General features: G+C 38.0%; 1 protein-coding gene across 5 annotated transcripts in view; it reads right to left on the reverse strand.

Moving 5' to 3' along the window:
• The window catches only part of CACNA2D3 (calcium voltage-gated channel auxiliary subunit alpha2delta 3), a 551,583-nt gene that overhangs the window by 207,992 nt on the left and 316,784 nt on the right, over positions 1 to 26,807 (reverse strand). For all 5 annotated transcript variants that reach the window (XR_010072843.1, XM_063348451.1, XM_063348449.1 and 2 more), the window contains one exon: positions 22,610 to 22,723. Coding sequence is in view for 4 of the 5 variants with exons in the window: in XM_063348451.1 (XP_063204521.1) it covers positions 22,610 to 22,723 (114 nt within the window). In the remaining variant the exon portion in view is untranslated. The remainder of the gene's footprint in view (positions 1 to 22,609; positions 22,724 to 26,807) is intronic.

Below are 26,807 nucleotides of genomic sequence, written 5' to 3' on the forward strand. Positions count from 1 at the left end.
ATTTCACGGCTGATGAAATAAGCACCACGAATTCTATGCATTTCACAAAGGCCAGCATGTTATCACTCAAGTTATAAAAACATGTATGTAGGAAAAAGCAGACTCACGAAGCGATACTGCACTATGAAAGGGAGCTTGTACATCAGCAAACGAAGTTGTTGCCATGACGCAAAAACTGTAAAAGTATTTTTTCTTCCCTGCATTTTCACGGATGCTGGCACAAAGCTAGTGAAAGTTTGTAGTGACTTCCATCACAAGACAGACAAAATAAAACCCACAGATAAGTATCTGTCGAGACAGCAGTTGAAAGGTATAATCTTTCATCTTGTCAGCATTCATGTATGGAAAGGAAAAAAAAAAGGATAAAACACGAAAAGCTTACAAATAGCCTAGGATTTGTACATTTGCTTCTTGTTCTTAAAGAGCAAGTAGGTTGCCTGAAGCTTTTGCTGCTTGTATATATTGGGAAAATTTGTATGCTGCTACCTAAGGACAACTTCAGCACTTACTTTTCCTTCTGTCCTGCAAAAAAAAAATTACTTTGCTTCGGGATAAATTTGAATACAGACATGATTGTTGGAGAGCTTTGAAAAAGCAGATTATTTATTTGTTTCTTTTTAAGCAATACAGAAAGAAGACAGAATTTTGGTGACGAACTGAATCAGAAAGGACTTTGCTGGATCAGGCACTGGCTGGACGGACGGTCCCAAAGAGTGGTGGTCAATGGAGTTAAATCCAGCTGGTGGCCGGTCACAAGTGGTGTCCCTCAGGGCTCGGTGCTGGGACCGTTTCTGTTTAACATCTTTATTGATGACCTTGATAAGGACATAGAGTGTATCATCAGCAAGTTTGCAGATGACACGAAGCTAAGCGGAAGTGTTGATCTACATGAGGATAGGGAGGATCTACAGAGAGACTTGGGTAGATTGGACCGATGGGCCAATGCTAACGGTATGAGCTTCAACAAGGCCAAGTGCCAGGTCCTGCACTTGGGCCACAACAGCCCCACGCATCGCTACAGGCTTGGGGCAGTGTGGCTGGAGAGCTGCCTGGCAGAAAAGGACCTGGGGGTTCTAATTGACAAGCGGCTGAACATGAGCCAGCAGTGTGCCCGGGTGGCCAAGAGGGCATCCTGGCTTGTATTAGAACTAGTGTGACCAGCAGAAGGAGGGAGGGGATTGTCCCCCTGTACTCAGCACTGGTGAGGCCACCCCTTGAGCACTGTGTCCAGTTCTGGGCACCTCAATACGAGAGAGATCTCGAGGTGCTGGAGCGAGTGCAGAGGAGGGCAGCGAAGCTGGTGAAGGGCCTGGAGAATAAATCTTATGAGGAGCGACTGAAGGAGCTGGGACTGTTTAGTTTGAGGAAGAGGAGGCTGCGGGGAGACCTCATCACTCTCTACAACTGCTTGAAAGGACGCTGTAGAGAGGTTGGTGCTGGTCTCTTCTCACAGGTCATTAGCGATAGAACAAGAGAGAATGGCTTCGAGCTGCAGCAGGGTAGGTTTAGGCTGGACATTAGGAAAAAATTCTTCCCAGAAAGAGTGGTCAGACACTGGAAGAGGCTGCCCAGGGAGGTGGTGGAGTCACCATCCCTGGATGTGTTTGAGACTCCTTTAGATGTGGTGTTGGGGGATATGGTGTAGGGGAGAACTTTGTAGAGTGGGGTCGATGGTTGGACTCGATGATCCCAAGGGTCTTTTCCAACCTAAATGATTCTATGACTCTATGACTTTCCAAATAGAGACAGTAGCAAGGGAGACAGGAAAAAACATATGAGAGTAGGAATCAGTGTGCAGTGGTGCTAGGTAGAAATCAGATTTCAACAAAAAGCAGCAAGAAGAGATGAATTTTAAGCATTTGGGAGTTCATGCAGGGGCAGACTTAGGATGAGAGGGCAATCAGTGAGCTGAGTGCAGGCAGAGATGACACAGACAAAGAAAAGTTTGCAACCAAAGGTGGAAAGGAGCAAGATCTCAAAGACTATTTCTGGTGCAGCACCTTATTCAGCCGATGACACTAACTATGCCACCGCTGTAATTTTCTTGGAACACTAGCTCATCTTTTACAAAAGAGATGACTTATTTCCCCATCTAGATAGTGAGTCTTACCACGTGTAACAAAAGTACAGCTCTTGCTGTACGTAACATTTCCACTCATCAGGTTCATTCACATCTACCTTTACTCTCAATTGAATAAAATTATTTTTTTCTTTTAAAGTTTTGTTTTCTTCTCTAATGAAATTTAGCATTTCCTCGCTGAACTGCAAACATACACCTAACCTCCTCATTCTTAGATGTTATATTTCATAGATGTCATCCACTTGCACCTCAACCTCATTGAAATGTACTTCTTCCTTCACCTTAATTATTGATATTCTTCAGCATTAACATTTCCCGAGTCATATTTTCAGTTCAATAGTTTAATTTTTTCTTCATCAAAACAGCCCACTGGAACAGCATTTGTTAAAAAAGAACAATCAGCAAGAGGCTTGCAGTACATAAATAATCTCCGGGGGCATTTTACAGCCAAATTTTCCAATTTTCTGCCTTAAATTATTTTGCTATAAGCTTTCTACACTGAACAATTTGCAAGTAATCAAGATCTTCTTAGTCTCTCTCACATCTTTTGGTGCTGCGATGGATTTGATTTCGGGTTGGTTTTTTTTCAGTTGTTTCTCATCTTTTCAGGGCTATCAGTGAGAGACTGGAATAGAGTGCAGCGGTACTCCTGACAGGACAAAACAACGCACTAGAAGGTCTGGCTAGTAGGTTTTAGTCTTACCCAAACATTAGATTTCCTCACATCAGATTTGTCAGGACCAGCAGGAAATCGCTGCTTTCCTCTGTAGCACACCACACTGTTTCCTAGGATCATTTAGACAGTTTCACCTAACAGTCCTGCGCTACAGCTAAGACTAGAATAAAGCTGCCTCCTCTCTCTCTTGCCCTCTTCCTGTAACACACCAGCATTTCAAAGCATTCTGGTATTTCATAGCAAAACTCTGCATTTGTCACAGGATTCCATAGACTGCAAACGTGTGTGGAGGGAGTATCTAAGTACATGCTCTTGTCAATTCTTTTGACCACCTTTTTACAGCCAAACCCTCCCTGACTGCTCCTTCTCACCATTCCCACACTTCATCTTACTCAAAACTGCTCCTTCAGGCTCCTTTCCCTTCCCTATAGCTATCCTTGCCTTCACTGACCAACGCACTCTTCGGCCCTTTCCCTTCCTTTAGTGGCTCCGGCAGGGAATTCAGCCCAGTAAGCCCAGAAGAATTTTTTAATTTGAGCAGCATTTGACCCAAGCTGTTTCTTCTCGACCTACATTCCTATTTTAGGATCAAGTATAGTTTTCATTATGTACTTTTCCATGCTTGCAATTTGGAAAAAAAAAAAAAAAGGAATACCACAAATAATAAAAGATACAAATAACTTTTGTAAGGGTAAAAAATATAATTTGTAAGTAAAAATGTTATAGCATGAGCATATAGCTTTCCGGTTGTTAATAATAATACAATTATGTAAAATTATAAACTTAGAAAAATAAAACTGAGTCCCTACTTTCCTGTGGTTATTACAGAACACTTGGTACTTCCCACAAGCATGTTACGGTGTCCGTATTCTGGACAGATCTGTACTCAGGCAATTGCATTCTCACTGTGTGACATAACCCTTGTAAAAATTTAAACTGGAAAAAAATAGGTTTTAGACCTTACCCATAAAAAAAACCCTGTTGTGTCAAGTTGTTGACACAGAGCGAATACCTGCAGTCCTGAGATGAACAAGTGATCTTTGAATATACGGCCTGTAAAAACTTGTACTGTAGATGAAGGGAGAATTAGTACAAAGCTGGTCACATTTAAATTAACATAAACGTACTTGCTTTCTCCTCTGATAGCCTTTCCATATCCTGCTGAATTATGCCTACAGAAACTGCAGCATTTCAGAATTAGAAGAAAATAGTCAAGGCAGAATAGTGAATGTATGCACCTAGAGACATTTAAAATACGTTGTGTACAAAATCAAAACGCGAAAAGCTGATGATTTGGGTGTCATCTACTCGGTGTCACTTGGTGGCGCTGTCGGGAACGGTACCCAGCCCCGTTTCCTGTGCTCTCACCACCTTTCCTTACCATACCGTTTTTGCAGGACTACCATAGTACTGGAAAGGAAGGAAGAGGGCAGCCCTCAACTCCTCCCCAACAGAAGAAAACCTCTTTTCAGTGTGTAGAAACCCAAACTAAGCCAGGAGAAAGTACTTTACCTTACAAAAGGAAGAAATCAGACACAACAGTGATATCAAGCAGGAAAAAGAATGGAAGAAACATGCTTTAAAATAGAGATGCTGTGCTACTGTTGAATGCAGAGCTGAGGCGGTCGCGAATGTGGAAGGTGCTTTGCAATGGGCCCTGGAAAAATCTTCAAGGGTACTTGGTGTGTATCCAAGTTGTGCGCTGCGAGGACTTTATTAACCAGTGAATAGCGTAACAGCAAAGTCAGACCTAAGAACTGACGATTTTTGAACAGGTGGGAAGATTATCTGGTCGCATACTGCCGGCGGCGAGGCAGCAGGCTCAGTGGACCCCCTGGCCAGTCTGAGGTGACGTATCCTGTATTTCTGCCCTACGTTCCTAAAGCAGAGTGAACCCCTTTGATCTATTTGCTTGTAACTAGTACACAGCATCTTTCGCGAGTGTTTGCTCTTTCAAGGCAGTAAATTTCCAGAAATTATTTTTTAAAAAGTTACTGTGAGAGACCTTAATACTATCACTTCAACGGCTGATTGAGCTGATTAAATCAATTCCTGTGCAATAACTAACAGCTCTCCAAATAATCTGCAGAAATCAGTTAAGGTAGCTTTTGATGCAAGAGCACACAGACTTGGTAGAAGGGCGGGGAGAACCTTGGCAGCACGGCTAATAAATGTAATTATAATGATAAAAGCTCACAAATGGCTTCATTCTACACTGTCACTCACAGCCCAACCTGCTATCGTTCACTCCTGCTGCACACAATGACCTTTGTCACGCTTGAGAAAACAGCTTCCCGCTGTGATTTGACTCTTACTGAGTGGCCAGATGGGGCAGTTTTGCTTCATTATTTGTGTCTGTGAAGTGGAAATGCCAACAGAAAGATTCATTACTGTCAAGATCATCTCTGCAAAGCTCCTCTGATTTATTAGGGCATAAACTGCTGTACTGGCTGTAATGAGACATAAATGTTCTGTAAGGCCTATGAACTCAAGAAGGAAACACACACTGCCATCAAGAGGCTCTGGGCCTAATTTATTAACCGCCTGTGCCAGTACTGTCACAGAAAATCACACAAGCAGACTGCAGCAGTTGGAGGAAAAGAAGTAACAGATTAGCCAATGACACGTTTACATAAAATAATTTCTTTCATTTTTCTGAAATTTGTACAGTGCAGACAGGTGAAATGCAATGGAAACGCAAAATACGTTAAAATAGAGCTACAAGATCACCCAGACTGTCCCCATGCAAGATCCGCCCCCGACCCCGACTGAAACTACCCTTTACAGCCCCGCCCGGAGGATTCTCTGCTTCCATCAGCCACTGGTGCCTCAGACAGTTGGAAAACCAAAACCAAGCAAACAAAACCAAAAGACCCCAAACAACAACAAACAACAGAAACAAAAACAGACAAAAAAAGCCACACGAAGTTTGCACAGCACAAGTTAAAACCGAGTCCAAACCTGCAACCATAGTCAGGTCTGTGCTGCACTTTCAGAAAGGATGTTTACACTCAATTAACACGTTATAGGATAAATGTAAACATCTCACTATAAATTTACACAGTTTACAGAAAGAATTGTACAAAAGTTCCGTACTGAAATTTCATTAATTTTTCATGTACCTCTTCCAAAATTTAGAGACATATACACCCACAGCGTAGGTCAATTTTAAAAAAAAATTTGTTTCCAAATGTTGTTTCAGAGAACTTCTTACAAGAAGTTACGCCTTGAAAGAACCTTCCCTAGTGGGAAATGTATCACAATCTGAGCAGTCATACACTGACAATTAAAACTGCATAGCGCTTTTTTACTGTTGGAATTTCAGCAAAATTAATTAAGTAAATTAAAAGTACAAAGATATCTGCTTATGATGGCACGGTAACCTTGCCTATGCTTCTAATTTAATAACCCAGTCTCACTTGGAGGGCAAGTACACTCTGTACTGACACAGCTCCTGTGAGTAGTTGGAGCCTGGTAGATACTGAAGTGCTGTTAGCACTTGATTAAATATTAATGTGGGAATGAACACCAGGCTCTTTTGCCACTCAACAACCCATTAATAAGTCGCTCTGGAGAAAGGGGGAAAAGACACATGTTTTGTTGAGCCACTTTCATTTGGGAAGGCTAAATCCATATATTAGAAGAAAAAAAAAAACAAACAACAGTTCATTAGCAGTGTTTTTTAACATACCTACACCGTTTGCTTTACAGTACTATTCCCTTATGGCTATTAAATGTTCTGACATTTAAAAAGGAGCAAACTAAACCATAACTAAACCAGGCGTTTACTCACCTATTTCTCACTAACTGATGGAAAGTTATCTAGATTGTTTTCTGCAAATCTGTATTTTATTTCACAGCTGACTAGCTGTTCAAAGGTATATCCTATAAAAAGTGATCTTTATATAAAAAATAGAGAACATAGTAACATTAAATGTTCAAACAGTTATTAAATTTCCTTCTGACTCCACTTTCTGTTCATTTCTAGTGATTTAATAGAGAATATGCCTTTGCAAAATGCTTTTTCACCGATACGCTGCATCATACATGTCTCTTGGACAGATAATACGGCATCAACGGTTCAGTGCAAATGTGGGAAAATTACCAATTTGCCTTATAAGTAAGAAGAAATGGTCTGGTTTTAAAAGATAAAAACAACCTTAATCGAGTCTCTTCTCCACAAGGTAAGATGAAAATTCAAGAATCATCCTTTTAGTTATCAAGTCGGTTTTACGCTGAAGTTCAGCCCGATTTTAGGGTCCTCGCTTCCAAGAGGGAACACTAGTGAGCATTTAGCTTCAGAGATACCAAAGCTTTCCAGCGCCCCTTGCAGCAAAGAAGGAACAATTGCTGTGAAACGCCTCCAAAATTTGTAGTAACTACTCTCCTTCCCAGAAAATTCTGGAGTACTGTGCACCTGTACAATTAGAGATGGAGCTGTTGCTGTATCAATCTTGTGCAGAATTCATACAAAAAAGGGCAAATAATATTAGGTTTGCATGAATGCAATAAAAGATCTTAACCTCACCAGGATGCGAAGCCCGTCTGCCATTTCCCTCCTCTTGTCTCCACACAAATAGAGCTCAAGCAAGACCGTATTGCCACCTTCCACTGTTAACATCTACCAGGAAAACCCTCTCAGAAATAAAACAGAACAACAACAAAATGAAACTTCTAAAATGCATGAAAGATGGCAACATTATCATCCCTTAGAGGCCGAGGTCGAGTTCTACTTCCCCCACACACACCTCAGCTGTGGTTATTTCCACAGCATGACCACGTGCCCGCTCCATTCCTCTCCTGTTCCTGAGAGTCCCTGGTGGTTCACATCGCGTGGAGATCCTGTCCACCTCTGCTCAGCGGTTAGTCTTAAAGGTAATACTTCGTAGTTAATGGAAACGAGCATCTGGCACAGAAGAGCATCTCAAAAAATTGCTCTGGCACAGAGCGGTACAATACTTATCAGAGTTCCCTAGATGGACTGAGGGGACTGATGGAAGGATTCACCTTTTCAAGAAAGGACTCTGCTAATTCCCTTAAAGGTTCAGTATTTCAGAAGTTGGTTCTGGCTTGTTGGCAATGATTAACGACTGTGATCTCCTTGCCTGGGAGAAGAGACGCCATTCTGAGCAACCTTTGTGAAGGGGCGGGGGGAGACATTCCCTCCATCCTTGCTGCTCTCTGACCAAAACCGGACTGACCTCGGTCTAGTCGTGTCTGCGAACATGGGGAGAGTATGTGAGGATTTCATTATGAACCAAACTAAGATTTTGAAAATTATGTTTATTATTTCCTATTGCTAATCCAAGTAGAGCACGCTCAAAGACTTCTTTTTGAGTTCCCCCTTTAAACACAAGTGAGTATTGCATGTAACGCTGGTGTAACCGTAGGGAAAAACCCACCAATTATATCCATCTACTGGCTTACTAGATGTCACTCTTGCTGCACACAAATGTAGAGCCAAGTGCATTTTTCTGGCTGAAATTGCACAAACATGACGTACCACAAAGGCATCCTCAGATGTCTGGCTCATCGCTAGTTTCCATACATGACCTTTTAAGGAAAATTTAGGTCAGCCTAAATAAAACAGTTTGCTTCAAAATGGGGTGCCATATGTCAAAACGTACTTAGTCAGCCAGTATAATTTTTAGCCGAAAATTCAGTATTATCAGATATGGTGCTGAAATCTCTGTACTCACAATTTTATCATGCTGTTTGTGTACACATTTGAATATTTTGTACAAATTTGGTTTTGTTTGCTTAAAATAATCAAAATATTAAAAAAATACTATCATAGTTATTAGAATCATACTGATATCATTGTTTGTTAAAATCATTAGTAAGTAATACTGCTAAGTTTCCATTATGCTTTTTCTGGACTAAGTTTTGTCACCCTTTTATTTTTTTAAATTCTAAACATTTCCATTTGCTACATAGATATCATGAGTACTACTCATCATTAAATCCACGACAAATTGGGGAGATAGTCCCAGAATAGAAGATAACGCCCATTTTGACAGGATTGTACTTAATAACACACAAGAAGGTGCCATAAACTACCTCTAGCTAAGAAAAGGAAAATTTATTTCACAAGGCAGCTAACAGGTCCCGTTGTCTTGGCAAGTATTCCTCCCTGTGTAGAAGACAAAGAGGGAAGGAAATTCCAATTGGTCACTTAAGTAGAGCTATTTTCTAAAGAAATTACTGTAGCAGAGAGGAACGCGACAGTATTGTTACACGGACCAAATCTCAAGCAGTGTGTGCTGCTCACATGCCAGTCTCCCAGGGACGGCACAGCTGAGGGCACAGATTTTCTGGTTAAACAAAGGAAACCCAGCTAGGATACTGGATGCGCCAAATACAGACCCAGCGGAGGCAGAAACACTGTACTAAAAAAGTGTGAACTCCTCTGATGAGCAGGCCCCATCAAAGCTATGAAGAGAGATTTTTAGATCCTCGTTAATCCCCACTGGCTGTCTTCCCAACACTGCACAGAACAAACGCACGAAGTACTAACACTATAGCACAGGAACAGGGGGAGCGGGAGAATGGGGGCAAAATAACTCGGTCTCAGTAAAAATCCATATCCATTGAAAAGGCTGGTTATGCCTTTTCAGTGCAACATAAGCCACGGGATCAGACTCAAATTCTACAGAAGAAAACGATGGGAATCTCAAACAGCCCGTACACCCTACCACATCCTGTGGTCCCCCCTCTAAGGTGCCAGCAGTACAACTGCAAGAACGCTACATCGACGGTGCTCCCACAGACTGGTGGCTGAGGAGGGACTCTCTTTGAATTGCAGGTGACAAGAAATGGGAGGACAGAAAGATAATCTTACCATAGCCATTTCTGCACACAGGATGAAATTCATCTTCCATGAATTTTTGCGCCTTTAAAACTCGATAGCGTGAATATTTGTTGAAAACTCAAGCCCTAAATATGATGTAAACTCAGCCAAAGCAAATGTTTACAGTTTTCACCCATCTCTACCACAGATGTTTCAGTATGTAGACAAAACTCTCATTTTATGGAAAATTCAGCCATTTCTTTTTCACAGTGAGAGTAAAACTAACAAATGCACACTCAGTTAATTTCATTCTTGGAGATTAAGTTAATAGAGTACATGAACTGCCTAGGGATTTTCCCCTTCATTTGTAAAAAGAATTGAAAACAACTGCACACCTACTACGGACCAACTTCAACAGTAATTTTCAGGCTGGTAGATGTCTGTAGATAACGCAAAGTCTGGGGGAAGTAGGTACCTCCGCAAGAGGCAGACTGGGATCTCAAATAAGTGACATGCTGCACTAACTTATAACCCAGCGTGATATGATGAGTACTTCATGTATCTGGGAGCATAAGGCACATTGGAAGGGGAGGCCCCTTCCAAAATTTGCAGCCCCAAATTTTATAACCAGTTTGTTGGAAGTCACATTCAGTGGCAACACCAGCCCACGGCTTGGCAACACTCTTCTTCCAGGCGTGTGCATATTGGTAATTGCCCACTGCCTGCAGCCAGCCTTCCATGCAACACCACAGAAGACTTTTTCCCAGAAGGAAAGAAAGTTGTGTGAGACATTCTGAGAAATCCCCTTTTGATTCGCATTCTGTTTACTTCATCTTCCTTCTTTCCCTCTCTTATTCTTTCCATTATCCCTTTTCCTTGTAATTTTGGGCATGATTTTTTACTCTTGGCAAGTCTAATAAACAGATGGATTTAAAAAATAACAGAAGTTAACTTTCAGATGGTCTTCCATAATTTACAATATGTTAAACCTGTTCCTTTTTTGCATGAGTTTGTTTACTATTTGGGGAAGAAAAAGTCTGTGATAATAGGAGTGGGCGTTCTTGAGTTGAAAACCTGCTCACAGCTTTCTACCTGACGTATTGAATATATATTTCAGTTTATTTATTTAAAATGCATATTTGTTTAGTAAGAGTTAAAGATGTAGACTGATCCAAAGTGATGAAATATAAATGATGAATTGAAAGATTAGTATTATTCTATCTTTTTTCTTTTCTCCATACCTAGGAAACATTCTTTATGGTTTTACTAATATCTCGTATTATTAAATCAACTAAAAACCACAGAGACAGACCATAACTGATGCTACCTTGGACATCACTAAAAAAAACCCAAACAATCCAAAAAAAAACCAAAACAACAAATTCTCCTTCATCAGAGGCTGAAAAACAGAACTATGTGATAGAAATTTCTTGGAGTAACTACTGTATTTCACAATTCCATCTTATTTTGTTCATACCAAGAAGAATGCCCAGGAACTTGCCCAGCAGATATGTCTGTTGTCTCCATTCACGCATACTTCCAAATTTTCCTTTAGGTTTTTCAAAAACAGAGCAGTCATCTTTCTGAGGGTGCTTTTTGTGGCAATGTTTTTTCTCAAACAAGGATAACCTGTTTCTATTTATTTTTAAAATAGGTGACATGAACATAAAAACGTTACCAGGAGTTGCTGAATATTTCCAGATCCTACTGAAGCATAAGAGGTATGGAAGTTGACTGTACAATTTGCAAGACACACAGTTCTCCACAAAACCAAACCCTAAGTGTCTTCTGTCTTGAATTTTCCAGAAAAGCCAGAATTAAAAAATAAATTCCTATTGTGTATCCAGTAGACCCCTCTCTCATTATCTCTCTCTATATGCATACATGAAAATACACAAAATGACCGGAATAAAGTTACGCTTCTGATCTCTCTTCCTCACAAAAAGGCCTGTTACAAGTCTCATAGGCCCTGTAGGTGTTCTATTTTATGAACCTCACTATGTAACATTTTGAAATTTGTGTTATAAGTAAGTATTTATAGCTTCTTCTATTTTCATAATGACATGCGGAACAGCAGCCATTGGGATATACACTTCACTACTATAACGGATTTTAAAGCCTTCTTCAATAACAAGTCCCAGATGATTCAAAATCCTACATGTTCTTTTCAAGATACAAATGTCTAATGACATAAGACAGCAGAAGAACAACTTCGGTTTTCCAGGGGATCTAACAATGCACTAAATTCAACTTCAGTGTTAAAATCCAGCAAAAGGGTTTCAGGAACTCATAAGGGGAAACCTCTGCGACTGAGCTTAAATCTTAACAGAAGGCGGTGCACAAGTGTTATCCCACAGAAACAGAACATACTTATTCAGATGTGCAAATCGCATTCTGTCCGTTTTGCACACAGACAATTACAGTAAGGGTAGTAGAGAGGATTATGAGATGATGGCATTTAGAATCTCATAGAGAAGAACAGGTTTGTATCAGTTTTGCAGCAGATGTCTGCATCTGGGAACAGAACACAAAAGTGAAGTCTACAGAGACTGCCACGTTTTTCAGAAGTCTAAGAATGTAGTTAATGCTGTTACGCCAGTTTAGAAAAAGTAGGCATAAATATAGTGAGATAAACAAACAGTGTCCTAAATGGGTATTCTATAAAATGCAGAACAACTAACACAGTTAAAGATTCAACTAATAAAGACTCAGCAGACCCACAACAGAGTTCTAAAGACCGGACTGTTTGGATAACTTGTTTAGTTCTTAATTCAGTAAAGCACTTTAATGTATGCCTGAATCCATTGCTTTGGTTAGCCGAGATGTAATAACTCACATATGTAAGCGCTTTGCTGAAATGAATACGAAACTACACATACATGATCCCCTGCATGTAATGAGTCTTCCGTACTGTCTTGATATATGTGCATGTATTGCAGGATTGTTCTATAGCCAGACACCGCGAAGGGTAACAGAGGTACTCGGGGAAAATGGTATATATGAATAATAATTTCATATATAAACAAAGTCTGTTATACTTCCAAACCAGCAGAATTTGGCCTCTCAGAGCAAAATGAGCAAGAAATACCATTTACCATATGTAATGGGATGCCAGCAAGAGAATACTATACCAAACATTTAACTTCCTCCCTTTGTAACATTCCCTTTCCAAACATCTCTTGAGGTTTGATATTTAAACATGCAATTTACCAACCTTCTCAACTTAATGTAAATATCCAACAGAAGTTAACTTAAAGTCTCAGTATGTAACGGAACAACACACTATGGCTTATTTTAATTCACTGAGAGTTATATAAAATAGAAGTATATGAAGATGTCATTAAAGGAAAAGCGATACAGGAATGAACTAAGAATGGAACATACAAACTGGGGAGAAATACAGTTCCGTACTCAGATGAAAATGTCTGAAAGGAGTTATTTCTTCGTGACAGCCTACAGTTTTCCAAGGTACTTACCAATTACCTACAGGCTACTTGGAATTGCCATACCTCATTGGACTAGCAATGAATCTGACCTATTGGTTAAGAAAAAGACACAACAACGGGTTTTCCTATTTAAGCCTCACCATTGCACTGGCTCCTCTACTTGTGTAACTGTGAACATTCTTGTTAGTCATAAAAATATCTTGAATCCTATTGATGCGTGTCCACTACATAATATTGTGTTTGATTCAAGCTTAACCTTGCATTTAAAAAAAAAAAATAGAAAATTGAAATTTTATTGCAGTATATTCTAAAGCTATAACGGAGGCCTAAAACATCATAAGGACAGCTTTTTAAAACTTATGCCAAAATACAAACTAAGATTTCACTCTTCCCTGTCTGTAGAATCACTGAAAAGTTTTCACAAGTTTTCTTGTGCTCTAGAGAACAGAAAGTGCCTATAAAGCAAGCAGGCTTGTAGGTCTACGACATCCTTCCGTTTCAGGCTATAGGTGAAGGAAGCAGAGGTGGCTGAGCACAACTCTAGTTTCGCCTCTTTCACCCATTTATTTTTCACCAAGGCTCTCCTCTGTAATGTAACCTTTAATAGAGACTCAGATAATTCCAACTGCTTCCAGAAGCCAAACTTCAAACCGGTAATTAAGGAAGACATTCAGTCTAACATCATCTTCAGGGGGTTTTTACTATCTGTACCTTTTTGTTGTTATTAATCCAAATTAATTGATTGGAATGCCGTGTTCTCTCTTTATTGTCAAAAGCAACCAAATGGGTTTATAGTCACCTTTTTGGGTATAGTCACCTTTTTATTGGTGGATTACTTACAATTAACAACATTCTTGATATTTTACAGATAATGTAGATACTCATCTAAAATCAAACAGCTCTGCCAGCCTTCAACATCTCTTTTCCGCCTGTCGTGTTTAAGTAAGAAGATGCATACATTATAAAGAGAAGTAATTAAAAGCAAGCAGGCTATGAACTGTATCCTGGCTTTCAGTATAATTGCAGTATTGTTCACTTTAAACCACAGAAACTAAAATACAGTTTTTTATCATGCTGTTGAAGAACTTCAAGAAATAAATGATCTCACTATTTCCCTAAGTGGATGACATAATTCTTCACAAAAAACCCCACTACCTCAAGAATATACATATTCCACAGAATGAAATGGGCATATTTGTGCAATTACTGTGCCTACTTTAGCTGTCTTGCTTCTGGCATAATACCTCCACAAAAATAATTTTTTAAAAAATTAAGACCTTACAGCAATTCAAATATCAGGTCAGGTTTCATTATATTGATTTTGTGGATTAGTAAACAGAATCCCTAAGATACCAGGTTCCTATTATGATATTTACTTACAATACTTTGGTTTCTCTTGTTAATAATGGCTTTCAGCCACATATTTCAGTGATATGGAGCTTATGGCAGATGCAACTAGCGACTGCTTGCAGTCATCTAGGCATGTTTTATGTACACATATTTTATCTTAAATTTTTGAACTCCTTATGTCTACATACACCACATAAATTTAACTTATTTTTTACAAGCAGAAGTAATGATTTTTGTGTTACTGGTACTCATGAGTTCCCCAAAAATGCTTCAGACAATCTATTTGACTGTGGATTATTGTCCATTCTGACTGGCTATTGTTTATAAGGTACTTGGTATGACTCATAGTTAATTTACTTTTGTAGCTAGTTCTGATGACATGACAACCATTAACAGGGTAACAGCACTTTGGATATACATTTACATGTGTATCATGATCTAAAACCCATGATCATCCCAACTAAAATTCTTAAAACATTCAAAAAGCATTAGCCACTATACGAGTCCAACCAACGTAACTCTGCATACGAGAGGCAGTAATCCTTCCTCTGGCAACCCACATACACGCTGAAGAAAAGATTCAATTACTCTTATCTTCACAAAAAACATCTCCCCACATTTTGTTTTTAAGCACTGCAGAAAGTTTCTTTACGGCAAATTAAAATTTTCCAAAAATAAAATTGCAGCTGGGGCAGGAAGCTGGGACTACAGCGTTTCTGTGAGGAGCTGTTTCTCCTTATCCCCACATCAAGAACTTTTGTTTGATCTCATACTCCGTGTTTCATAATACTGCTTGGGTGCCTAAAAAGACAGCTAATTAACGTAAGTTATGTCATAACTTGAAAGGCCTATAATGTGTCTGGACCTTCTTTTGTTCTGGAGATATCCAGTAATAAATAATGCACACGGTTTGTGTAGCTGTAATAACATCTGCCTTTAAAGTACTTCAGTCTTTTTAGCAAAAAAAAAAAATCAATTTTGTAACATCCAGACAACATCGTACTTGAGACACTCAATTTGCTGCACCGATGTTCCATGTTGCCAACATCATCAGGTTCCTAAGCTACAGGAACTTGGTTAAAAATCTGCGGAATGGTTTGCAACCTCGTGAATAGCAGGCAAAGAAAAAGATGGTTTGTCACCAATGCGATGCCACAATGCAGCCACCCAGTTTCTTGTAGCCCGTTTTCACAGCATCCACTTGATCTCGTGTTTGGTTTTAGGGTAGATTTGAGACAAAGGAAATGAAAACATGTGATGTTTTAATCTTCCTTTATTAAAGGAGGGTAAGGAAAACATTCTTTCCCATCCTATGGTAGAATCTAAACGGTTGAGCAATTTTACATATACCCAAAGCTCAGACTTCCATTTCAGATACAGCAGTTGAAGCCAATAGATCACTGGTCATCTTTAAACTCACTAAATAATTTTGAGTAAAAAAAAATAAAATGCAGAATTATTAAATATTGATTTCAGAGATCTCTAATATAAAGAAGCAGACTGAAATAAATACCTTTAGTGACCAAGTGACCAGTAGTAACCAGTAATGACCAAGTATTTCCTTAAGTATTTAAGAAAGCATAATGCTGTATATTACGAAATACGCTGTAAGTATTGATTCCGTAAAAAGTATGCATTAAAGTCCCACATAGCTAAGGAGTTATGAACTGATTATTATTGTCTGCAAATACAGGATATTATTATGAAATCAAATCTAAATCCAGCAAATTTGGAGGTGCTAATCTCTGGATTCAATTATAACTTTAAGTATTGTATGTAGACCTAGAGACCTTCCAGACTCTGAAATTTTTCATATAAAGCAGATGGAAAAGCAGGTATAAACACTTTAAAGTCGTGGAACTGTTTATCTTGTAATTTCAACAGTTCTGTTGAGACATAGGCAGCATTAGCTGTTCGGTCTTTCTGTTTCATAATCACTTAGCAGTAGGAATAAAGATGTTATTGCAGTTATTCTTTATATTCACCCTACTCGAAGTCTTAGTGGTGACAGAAACCATCTTAAATCTCTGCCTTGTTGTAATGGTTCATAAGCATAAAGAAAATATTTCTCTCCCATCCAAAATGAACTTTCCCCAGAGCCCTCAGGATAATAGAAGACAGACAGATGACGTTTTATTCCCTGTTATTTGCCCAGCAAGTGAAAGACTGCAGAATAATGAATAAGGTAATACGGTGAATGTGGGGGTACTTTTAACTCAGATTTAAAAACAAAATAAATAAAAGGAAAGCATGAATTCTAGAGTATAATCATCCTTCCTTCTTACCAGAGAAAAAATTCAGGAGAGAATTCTGGCCAAGCCTAGCTGGATTTGATTCTAGAAAATGAGGACATTTTAGGTGGTATTTTGGTTTTCTTTTCACTTTACTAAGTAGCGAAGGATTATTGCTTCTCTTTTTGCATATATCTACCATAGCATAGAGCTATTTCAGATGATTATGAAAACAAATGCTTTTCAGGATCAAAGGACAAACCCAAAGGGAAGGACATCGTTCAATTAATACAATGATTCTTTTGCTTTCTTTTTCAGATATTGCATGTGGTACAATGTCACCGTGAAGAGCTCTCAGGCTAAAGGAGCAGAACATCCATCTCTGAATGCTGCAAGTCACAACAGCTCACAAAGATGACATCCTCCTTGACCCCTTGTGAGTGCTGCATCAACCCATATGGAAAAGGAAGACTAGAATGTATGCAAACTGAAATGTCACAAAAATAGTTGCTTATATACCTCAATTATGTACCTGTTTCTCCTTGATCTTGATGGGATTTTAGACTCTGCCCTGAATCATGGTCATGGAAGAAATGCTTTTGGGATTCTCCAAAACAATGAGGAGATGGGCTTTATAGAAGTATAGAACTTGACAGTCACATAAAAACAACGGGGGAAAAGCGGAGAGAAAAGGACCCATGCTGCACACCATGCAGGCACTTGGTCATTTTAGCCAGTGGAGAAAAAGGATCACGAGACTCCATGGAGCTGTTGGTGAGTCACGAGGGTTTTAAAGTGCTTCCTCAAGCATTTATACAAAAGGATTTACTATATTATTTTTCTTTGCAGTGTCACAACATACCGAGAACAGTCTTGCTATATTTAAAATGCCAGAATATGTTAAATATTATTTAAGTAGTTATTTTCTGTTCCAAGTTTATTAATTAATGACTAAAATGGCTTTCAACAGAGAGCATGACAGGGCTTGTAGCTCTGATATCTCTGATCTCATTGTAATTTTGTTTTTAGATGTGCTATTGCATGTCAGCAACATTTACGAGGTTAATCTTCCTGGAGTTTTCCAATAGAGAGGAAGTAGGATTGTGTTAATTAAGGAGAGACAATTAGTGGTACTACTTACTTTCTGGGAGCAAATCTGTACTCATGTCTCTTTGCCTGTCCACCCCCCCCAACAACAACGTCTTTTCATGCTTTTAGATTAGAATAAGGCGCCTAGTGAAATAACGTAAGTGCAGTATTTTGCTTGGTTTCTACAAGTGCATTTGGATGTAATAGTAGAAGCAATAATATACTGTAAAAGTATGACTCTCTCTGTTCCAACTGACACCAAAAAGATACTTTGAGACTTAAAGGCTCCCTTCTGAAATAGGACCTTAAAAAAAAAAAAAAACGGGGAACGTATTGCAACTATATCACAGTTGTACTTGTAAACAAACCCTTTCTTGATGCTATTGCTTTTAAACCTTTATTTCTGCTACATGGTGAAAACATGGGCTTTTATATGACAGTGTAGATGGATTACTCTTTCAGATTAATTGTTCTGGTTTTGGTACTTCATTTGGCAGAGCTGTCACGAATGAAGTACAGAAACTTGAAAATACTGAATGTCAGTTTCATGAATGAGAAAAATCACGTACATAGCATAAACTTATTTATAATGTATGAGAATCTAGCTCCTTAAGGTGCAAGATTACATGTATGGACTCATAAATAAAAGGAAACAGACATTAACAACTTAGATCATGTCCAGAACACAGCACTATACCAGCTACTAGGAAGAAAATTAACTCTATCCCAGCCAAAACCAGGACAGATCCTTAGTCATACGAATAAAACCTAGTGTCTTATAAAAATAGCATCTACTAGATTTACATTTTAAGTAGTAGAAGATATTAAGAAAACATGGGGAATTGGCTTTTTTTTGTGAGGGAGATAGGGACTCGTAAAATATAGAGAAAAATGAAAGTGTTCTTCTTTCAAGGAAACAGTCTTATAGACATAATCCGGCTGATATTCCCCCCAAAAAACTCAATTAATTAATTTAAGCTACTCTGGGGTTTTAACCATAGCCATGTTATTCTGTTTCAAAACACAATTTTTATTCAATACATTATCAGAAAGAAGCAGCTTTTTAACCAGCAGTCAGGCAGAATACATCTACAATGATATGTAATAACATGCTCTTATCCCTGTTTACACAGTATCTTTTTTAAAAACAATACAGGTGGCGTGGAAAAAAGAAAATATAATTGTTGTATACGTCGTGACAGTAAGTTTTCACTCTCTGTTTCCAGAGATTGTCACTGACAAACTGGCAAGGCCTTCAAAGTTATATGAAAAATTTGTGCCTTCCTGTAAGAGAACAAGATGTTTCTGCTTGAACTAATGATGACATATTTAATATTATCTAACATTAGATAAAAGAGAACTGAAATAGGTACTTTGCTGACACAGTAACCGAGATACACAGAAACTTATCTCGGTTAGGGCTAATACTTTGTTCATCAGTGTCCATGACAGTATCAAAATGGCAGGAAAAACATAAATGATAAGAAAGATGGCAAGGCAATATATAGATGAATAGACAACAAAAAACACGAGGAAAAAAACCTACTAAGCAGTTCAAAGCTCTGATTTACAAATACGTATATAAAATGGCTCTGGAGAGAAGAAAGATGGTATAGTGAAAAAGTGGGGGATCGTAAGTGCACCACATGCATGATCTTCAGGCACACTGACATTGTGAACACGTAGAGTATTGCATTTTCAAGAATTCTTCCTTTCCAGACCAACAAAACCAACAAACAATGTTGAAAGCTCTAATGCATTAAAGCATACATATGGAAATCTTTTCATTTTTCATACTGAAATATTTCAGCTTGAGAAGAGCACAAGCTGATTTGATTTTCTTTTCTACGTACCTTTAATATACACTTTAGAAGCCTGCATAATGTGCTAAATGTTTTATGAAGTTGGGTGGAATACTGCATATCAAGTAATAGCTACTCCCTAAACACCATGTCCTCGCTGAACAAGGTAGGATTCTTCATGCTAGGCCTTTGCAGAATTATACCCCGGGGGAAACCTGTCCTGCTGCTTATTGCAACAGCTGTGCTAACTATTGTTGTCTCAGATATAGCTGTTGACTTGCACATGAAAGATATATAGCACGTGGTTTTGGGAAAATAGCTGACTGTTTCAGAGAGCTCTTTCCTTACTGATTTCATATGACAGAGACAGTTTCCCCGTGGCGTCTTCCCATTCTTGAGGGGAACTGACTTCATAGTGTAAGAAAATGCCAGATGTCAGAGGTACATCCTTCCGAGAGATTCTGTAAATCTCCTTAGGCATCAGTGTTTGCTAGATAAAGCAAAATGTTCTCATGGAACACCTGAGGACTTAACAACTTACTTCAGATAATATCCCATTGAATAAGAGAGGAAAGACTTTAAAAAAAAAAAAAATAAAAGACACCAAAAACTTTTAAGCCTCCTTTCCAGGAGGCTCCAGCCTACAAAGACACTCAATCCCATCAAAAATGGAAAGGAGACAAAATTAGTGGGAGGGGGAAGGTGCTGGAAATATTAATTGAAATTCTAAAGGTAATTTAGATGCAGTCATATTCCTCATATTCCTGAATTTACTTTGTTTTAATTTAATGAAAATTCCTCATACATCAACTGATCATGGAAATCTTGAACGAGTACAAGATTTAACTGACTGAAGTATTGAGTAAATATTGAAGCCTATAGCTGAAACTAACACTTTTCAGACCATCAGACCATTTCTGTAGGGATAAAAGCACGTGCAAACATCTGGGAATTACTCAAAATAAAATAAAAAAAAATTGTCTGTTGTTTATAAACATTTGTGATCTGAAGAAGCAGCTATTAAAATAATGATTTCACAATCAGGTTATATATCTTGTGTTTCTCTCAGAAAACATTTGGAAATAAGTGTGAATACGAAGAAGGAATTAAGAGATATATTGAGACCATATGACTACCATGCACATACGCGTATTACCAGACCATGTTACTACCATGCATTTATATAAGCACAGCCAGCTGATAGAGGACTCGCCATATAATATCAAGGAGTTACACTCCTTTACTTAGGAAGAAAAACATAACATATGACCTGTCTGATAAAAACAGATTCCATCTTGAGTACTTAGATAACTGAAAAACAAGCTACAGTCTAAATATGTTACCGTTTCCAGAATTATTCAGTAATTTCAACAGACAAATATATTTTATAAAGCCTGTACTTTCCAAATGTCTTATTAATCAGCAGAAAAATCAATAAAAGCTTTACCCTTGAGGAGTCACCCATCTTCAACAGTAAATACAGAATAAGAAAGGAGATATCTTCATGCAAATAGCAACAATAAATAATCTCAGTAAAAAGCACTGAAGAAAATTAGGGAGACGAGGATCAAAGGTCACGTATTCTCCCCTGATTTGTAAACAGCTGATCACCACATTTCAAGCAGGTACGTCTTGCACGTAACAGGGTAGAAACAAATATTTCTGTTCTATTTCAGCAACAGTGCCACTGCCAACTGAGATGTGACCCAACATAGTACAACAGACACCAAAACGGACAAAAGCTGACATCCAACGGAACTTCTTTCATAATATCTCATTCTACATCTTAATGCATTAATTCAATATTGAACTTCCTCATCTCTTCCGCTACACAAAGTCTAGCATCAATTCACGCAAAAAAGAGTTACAGCTCTCCTCAGAAAACGCAAATACTGATGCATCCTTGCATTCTTTTAAAGATGACAGACTTCTGGCACGTCCTGGTAACATCACAAAAAGTATGAACTTCCTTCTTTTAGAGAATGCAGTTACATAAAAGGAGTGAGCAAGGTATCGGAAGAGAAAAACAGATCTTCAGATTGCAGTTAATTATTACTCTACATTCTCTGAATAAAAACCTCGTAAGCAACAAAAAGTAGAATACTTATATGTCATTTTTGCTACACAGAATGACAGTAATTGACATAACATTTTCAGAAGATCAGTAAAAAAAATCACCAGTTTCCCATTTTCTCTTGCTGACTGATTGCTAATAGATGAGGTTTAGTTCAGGTAAACAAGAAAAGGGAGAACATAAAACAAATGCAATTTTATAAAATAGAGGAACGTGACTAAAAACTACAAATCAAACCTACTACTTTTTTCCACAGAATACTGAAACCCTATGCAGCACACTCATATTAATCAGTTACTTGTTCAAATTGCACTTTGAAGAGTGAGGTGGTTGCTTCTACAGGCATATATCATGGCACTTATCTCAAAAGACAAAAACTACTAAAATAGTCCCGAAATTTGCTTTAGCAGAAGATAAAAAGTGTAGAAGGAAATTATTTCACATCCAAACACGAGGCCTACTAGAACTTTTTCAACAGGAAAATTCAAGGCATTTCTGCACCGCAGTGTAACATCCACATGTTATATAGCCAGGTGATTTAATCCTGGGCAAATTTCTTTATACAGATAGATAGAACCAAATACATTTTTAATAAATCTCACCGATTGCCAACTCTATCCCTCACTTTGCCAACTAAAGAAATTAAAAAACCTGCGAACTACCTCTGCTCCTTCTCTAGTCCTAGTAAATTGGTCACTGGCCACAGTACGTATCCCTCTTTAGCTCCAAAAAGCACTGAATCATTAATTAGTGTTTTGGGAGGAGGAAGAAGTTTTTCATGTTTAACGATGTCTCACAGAGGAAGTAATATATAATGGTCAAAAACGTACCCTGGAGGGAAATATTTCCTTAATATCTTATTATCCTACGTTCATTACTACAGTAAAAGGCCATCTCTATCCTCAAGCAATATCACATAAGCATCATTTTTGTCATTAGTGAAACATCCAGTTATCAAAAATCATTTTCAGATTATTAGAAAGATTGTTACTGACTTTTCACTAGGCATACACTTTATATTGGATATGAAGCTTTGGGGTTTCCATCAAATAAAGGTGATAACACACTTACTTTTCTGTCTGGCCAATTATATTTTGCAAATATTGTATCGTATGTGTCCACAGCTCCATCGGTAATCAACATTATGGCTTGGCTGCAAATACTTCCTTGTCCCGTGTGATTGAACTGTGAAAGGAAACATTAATTTAGTTACAGCACATTCCTGTTGATGAAGATAGATAGGATCACGCTGGATAAACATGGATCTTGCCAAAAACCTAGCACGCTTAGAAGCAGGTGAAAAAGTCTCAGGTTGAAAACATTTTATCATAGATATTACGTTCTTACTGAACTGTAACTCCAGTTGTGTAACAGAATCTGGATTCACTATATATCCCCATTTTATCAGCTTGAAAAATAAGGAACATAGATAAATATAGCACTTCCCCAAATTAAAAGCGTATTCCCTTGTTTTAGATAGCTGATATGTGTTGATGTACCTACATAGGGTTTGCTTTGATTTATAGTTTTAAAAGTACAAGCTACTCAAAAAGAAGAAAAGAATGACTGATAATTTTACTGCAAAGTACAGAAAATACACCACTTAGAGAAACCTATGACTATTCATATGGCATTCATATTCACTCAGGATTACATTCCCTATGTTATTTTTCATAAAATGTTTCTCTGGGAGACCAAGCTAATATTTATATATTCCTAGATTCTCCTATTACTCAAAATGAACACATAGAAGTAATTCAAGCTGCTGAACTGCAGTACTTGAGCACAGGTACTTCGACAGCCACCTACACATCCTTTGGAGTACGCAAAGACAGTTTCATCATTGCACAGACAGGATTTTCTCCTGGTCAAAGAGCAAGTAAACTGGATTGAGCCATAACATAAGCTTTGATCTCTTTATTCTGGAGTTGATGCCTTAATTGTGAATCCATTTGTCTCCACTTGCTCTCATCACAGAACAGGTTCTTATTTGCATATGTATTATTTTAAATATACAAGGAACTTAGGTGAAACATCCAGCTTTTAGCAAAAAATGCAGAGCTGGGAAATGATTTGATTTTTACTTTGTACAAACACTAAAAGAAAAATAATCTGTGAAAAGATCAATAAACTGAGGCATTACACACGGCTGTATAGATTGGGCTAACATTTGAATACAAGCTAATGAACAAACAATCTCCTTTTGTTCTCTTCCTATGTAGTTTTCAGGTACATTTACCAACTTTGAGGTCAGACAAGGCCTCATCCTACCACCTTCCTCTTGGTACTGAGCAAACCGTGCAATAATTACCTTATGCCACCTCACCAGCCTATCTGTGCTGAACAGTGCCCAAAAAAGAGTGCTCACATTTGAGAAGCAGTATTTAAATTTAAAGGTGAATTACCTTGCAGGGACTCTGACTGCTCCTGGAGTCAATAACACTTATTCGGACTATTCTAGTTAAATTTGGGCTCTGCCTTTAAGCTTTCTGCAGTCTACTCGCCCTTACTTATTTGCTGTTCTTCCCAAACTCTAAACCTCTTTTTTCTAGAAAAAGTTCTTAACTTCTAAAAATGTCATCTTTGTAGACATGCCTGCAGTAGGAAAGGGAGCGGATGGTGGGTTCCAGCAGTGCTCTGTCTTTTTTTCTTCTGCCATCACATTTCCATATCTGAGTAATCACATCCACAAACATCACTCAACAATCGTTTATATCATCTGCACCTCTCCTCCAGATCACTTTCCTTTTGATCAAACAGGAACCTCAGCAAACAGTAATAGAGACACGTTACTTAAAGGGAAACTGATGTGCTTTTACGGAGTTAGCTCTATTTGGTCACTGCCTGTGTGAAAACTCTTATCTGTGATACCTGCAAAGCACTCTACCCTTAAAATTCTTCAGTCATGACCATTTTTCCAGTCTTAACGAGACCCAGAATTATTAAAGTGGGATTCCTTTGTTAGTATGATCTTAGACACAATATTTTCTCACCAGGATGAAGCTATTTTGTCAAGGGGTATATTCTTCATATGGACAACATGTTTTGAAGGAGACAAGGGAAATTAAATTAAAAGGGAAATTAAGGCAGGTGGAATGCCTTCGTATATTATTTTAAAACATGGTACTGTATGCATCTGCATTATTCTACAGTTATCTGTTTGAATATTTTGAAGAATGTGAATGCTTTGATGAGTAATATCTTCTCATATTTGTCTAGAACTTTAATTTTATTGAATAGCAAGAGTGATGAAAGTGTTTTCCATAATAATAACAATGACAAGGGCCTTATGATGAACTACAATTAACTCAGTGATTCATCAGTTAGCAGCAAAATTTTCAATGCATCCTGACATTTACAGCATTTGGTTGTGATTAACAGGCTTTGAAATGTCACAAAATTTTATTTAATTGGCTATGATTTTTTTTAAAGGTAATCACTGCAAAGACCGCATTTGTCACCAAAAGAGATAATTGCAGCCGTCACATGACACAGTAGGTGCCTAACTACTGTACCAAGCACTTCTATGTTCTTACACTGTATAATGAACACTGCATAAATTGATGATTGGAAAGAATTTGGAAGAGGATTTTTAAACATGCTTTCAAGGACATCAGTATCAACCATCTTCAAGTCTTAACAACCTAGGCAAATACTGAAAGGTAACTGCAAGACAAAAGTAACTGACTTTAATTAGGGTAACCCCTAAACCATTCTAAAATCCAACAAGAATTTTCATAGACTATTTGTGTAAAACAAAGCTTTCCCCCCCCCTCCTTTTTTTCCATCTTCCACCCCCACCCCCTTTTTGTTTTTTTAAACGTAGATGAGACATCCTTAGCTAAGCTATAATTCACAAGAATAGATTTCTGGCACATGAATGTCACATACTGTAAGACAAAGCGGAAGATGGTTAGCTGTATTCTTTTAAGGAGAGATTAAGCAGCTCTTATCCGTTGATAAGATGTCTGTCCGTTTCCTAAGACTATATTCAATGCCCACAACGGGATTCTTAATAAGCCCTCTACAAACACCTAGATTTTTCTTTACTTCATGCAGCTGTTCCCATTGTCGTTTTCGGCAGGTACCACATGAAGGAATTAGTTCCACACCGTCTAGGTGAACATCTGGGCAGTGGGTGAAGGAAAATCCTCATCTTTTCATTTTAGGATTTTATGCCCAGAAAAGAACTGATCAATATTGTACTTCAAGATGAATACAAAGGAATTAGAACCATTAATTAATCTACGATCCTACAGTATAAAGACAGGCACACTTGTCAAGTGAAACCCTTTGGAGAATATTTTGATTTGAGGTCTCACTTGCAAGGTACATCCTTCAATCAAAAGACAGTTTGCTACTCATTTGAGACGAGATTTCCTTTTTCCAGCAGACTTACAGATTTCATTTTTTTTCCCCAAAAAAAGAAATAGCTATACACTTTAAAATATTTTCATGAATATAAGCTCAGTTGAAAAAAGGAAAAACAAGAAGGAAGCAGAAAAGGAAAGGGGTGGCGGGGGGGAAGAAGGGAAAAAAGGAATCTGCTTGTTTTATTTGTGACTGAAATATTTCTTTCCAAAACAACTCTGTTAAATGTGAGTGACAAAAATAAAGTTTCTAAAAACATCAGTTGTCACAGCTCAGTCTTTATTCAATCTTCTGTTTATTTATGAGTCGTTACTAGTTTGTCTGCATTCTTAAAATCCAATTGAGGTTAGTTATGATGTATATTAATTCTAAAGGTACATGATTTTTTAAGACATGGGATTGACTAAGGCTAGATAAGCTGAAAAATAGATGTTAGGCAAAAAAAGAAACTAAACTGTCTTCATGACATGAAAAAACAAGTCAGAATATGCCTAAATTGCATCTTTTTTTAAAAGGAAAAGTGTACTATAAAAATGTTTTTCCAAGCTTTCTTTACTAATCCTTACCAACCTTAGTCGTAGTACAGCAAGTTTTACTGAATTTAATTTGTGAGACAGGAATTAAGTCCCTGAAACTTTTAGACTGAAAGAAATGTATCTCGGTTTAAAGGAGAGACACTGTAGTCTTTTAAACGCTGCCTCTTTTCAGATCCATACCTTGGCTAGAGAGGGAGGGTGCACTCGTCTCTAATGACTGTATTCCAGTCAACACTCCAAGGCATTGTTCAAACCCAGAACGATAAACCAAGCTAGTTCTGGATCTGAACTATCAAGCAGCAAGATAGGGGGTCTAAATTGTCATCCCTAAACTCAGGCTCTTCTGTCATACGCACCTACAG

Source organism: Chroicocephalus ridibundus, chromosome 10, assembly GCF_963924245.1.
Source record: "Chroicocephalus ridibundus chromosome 10, bChrRid1.1, whole genome shotgun sequence".
Classification (NCBI taxonomy): Eukaryota; Metazoa; Chordata; class Aves; order Charadriiformes; family Laridae; genus Chroicocephalus; species Chroicocephalus ridibundus.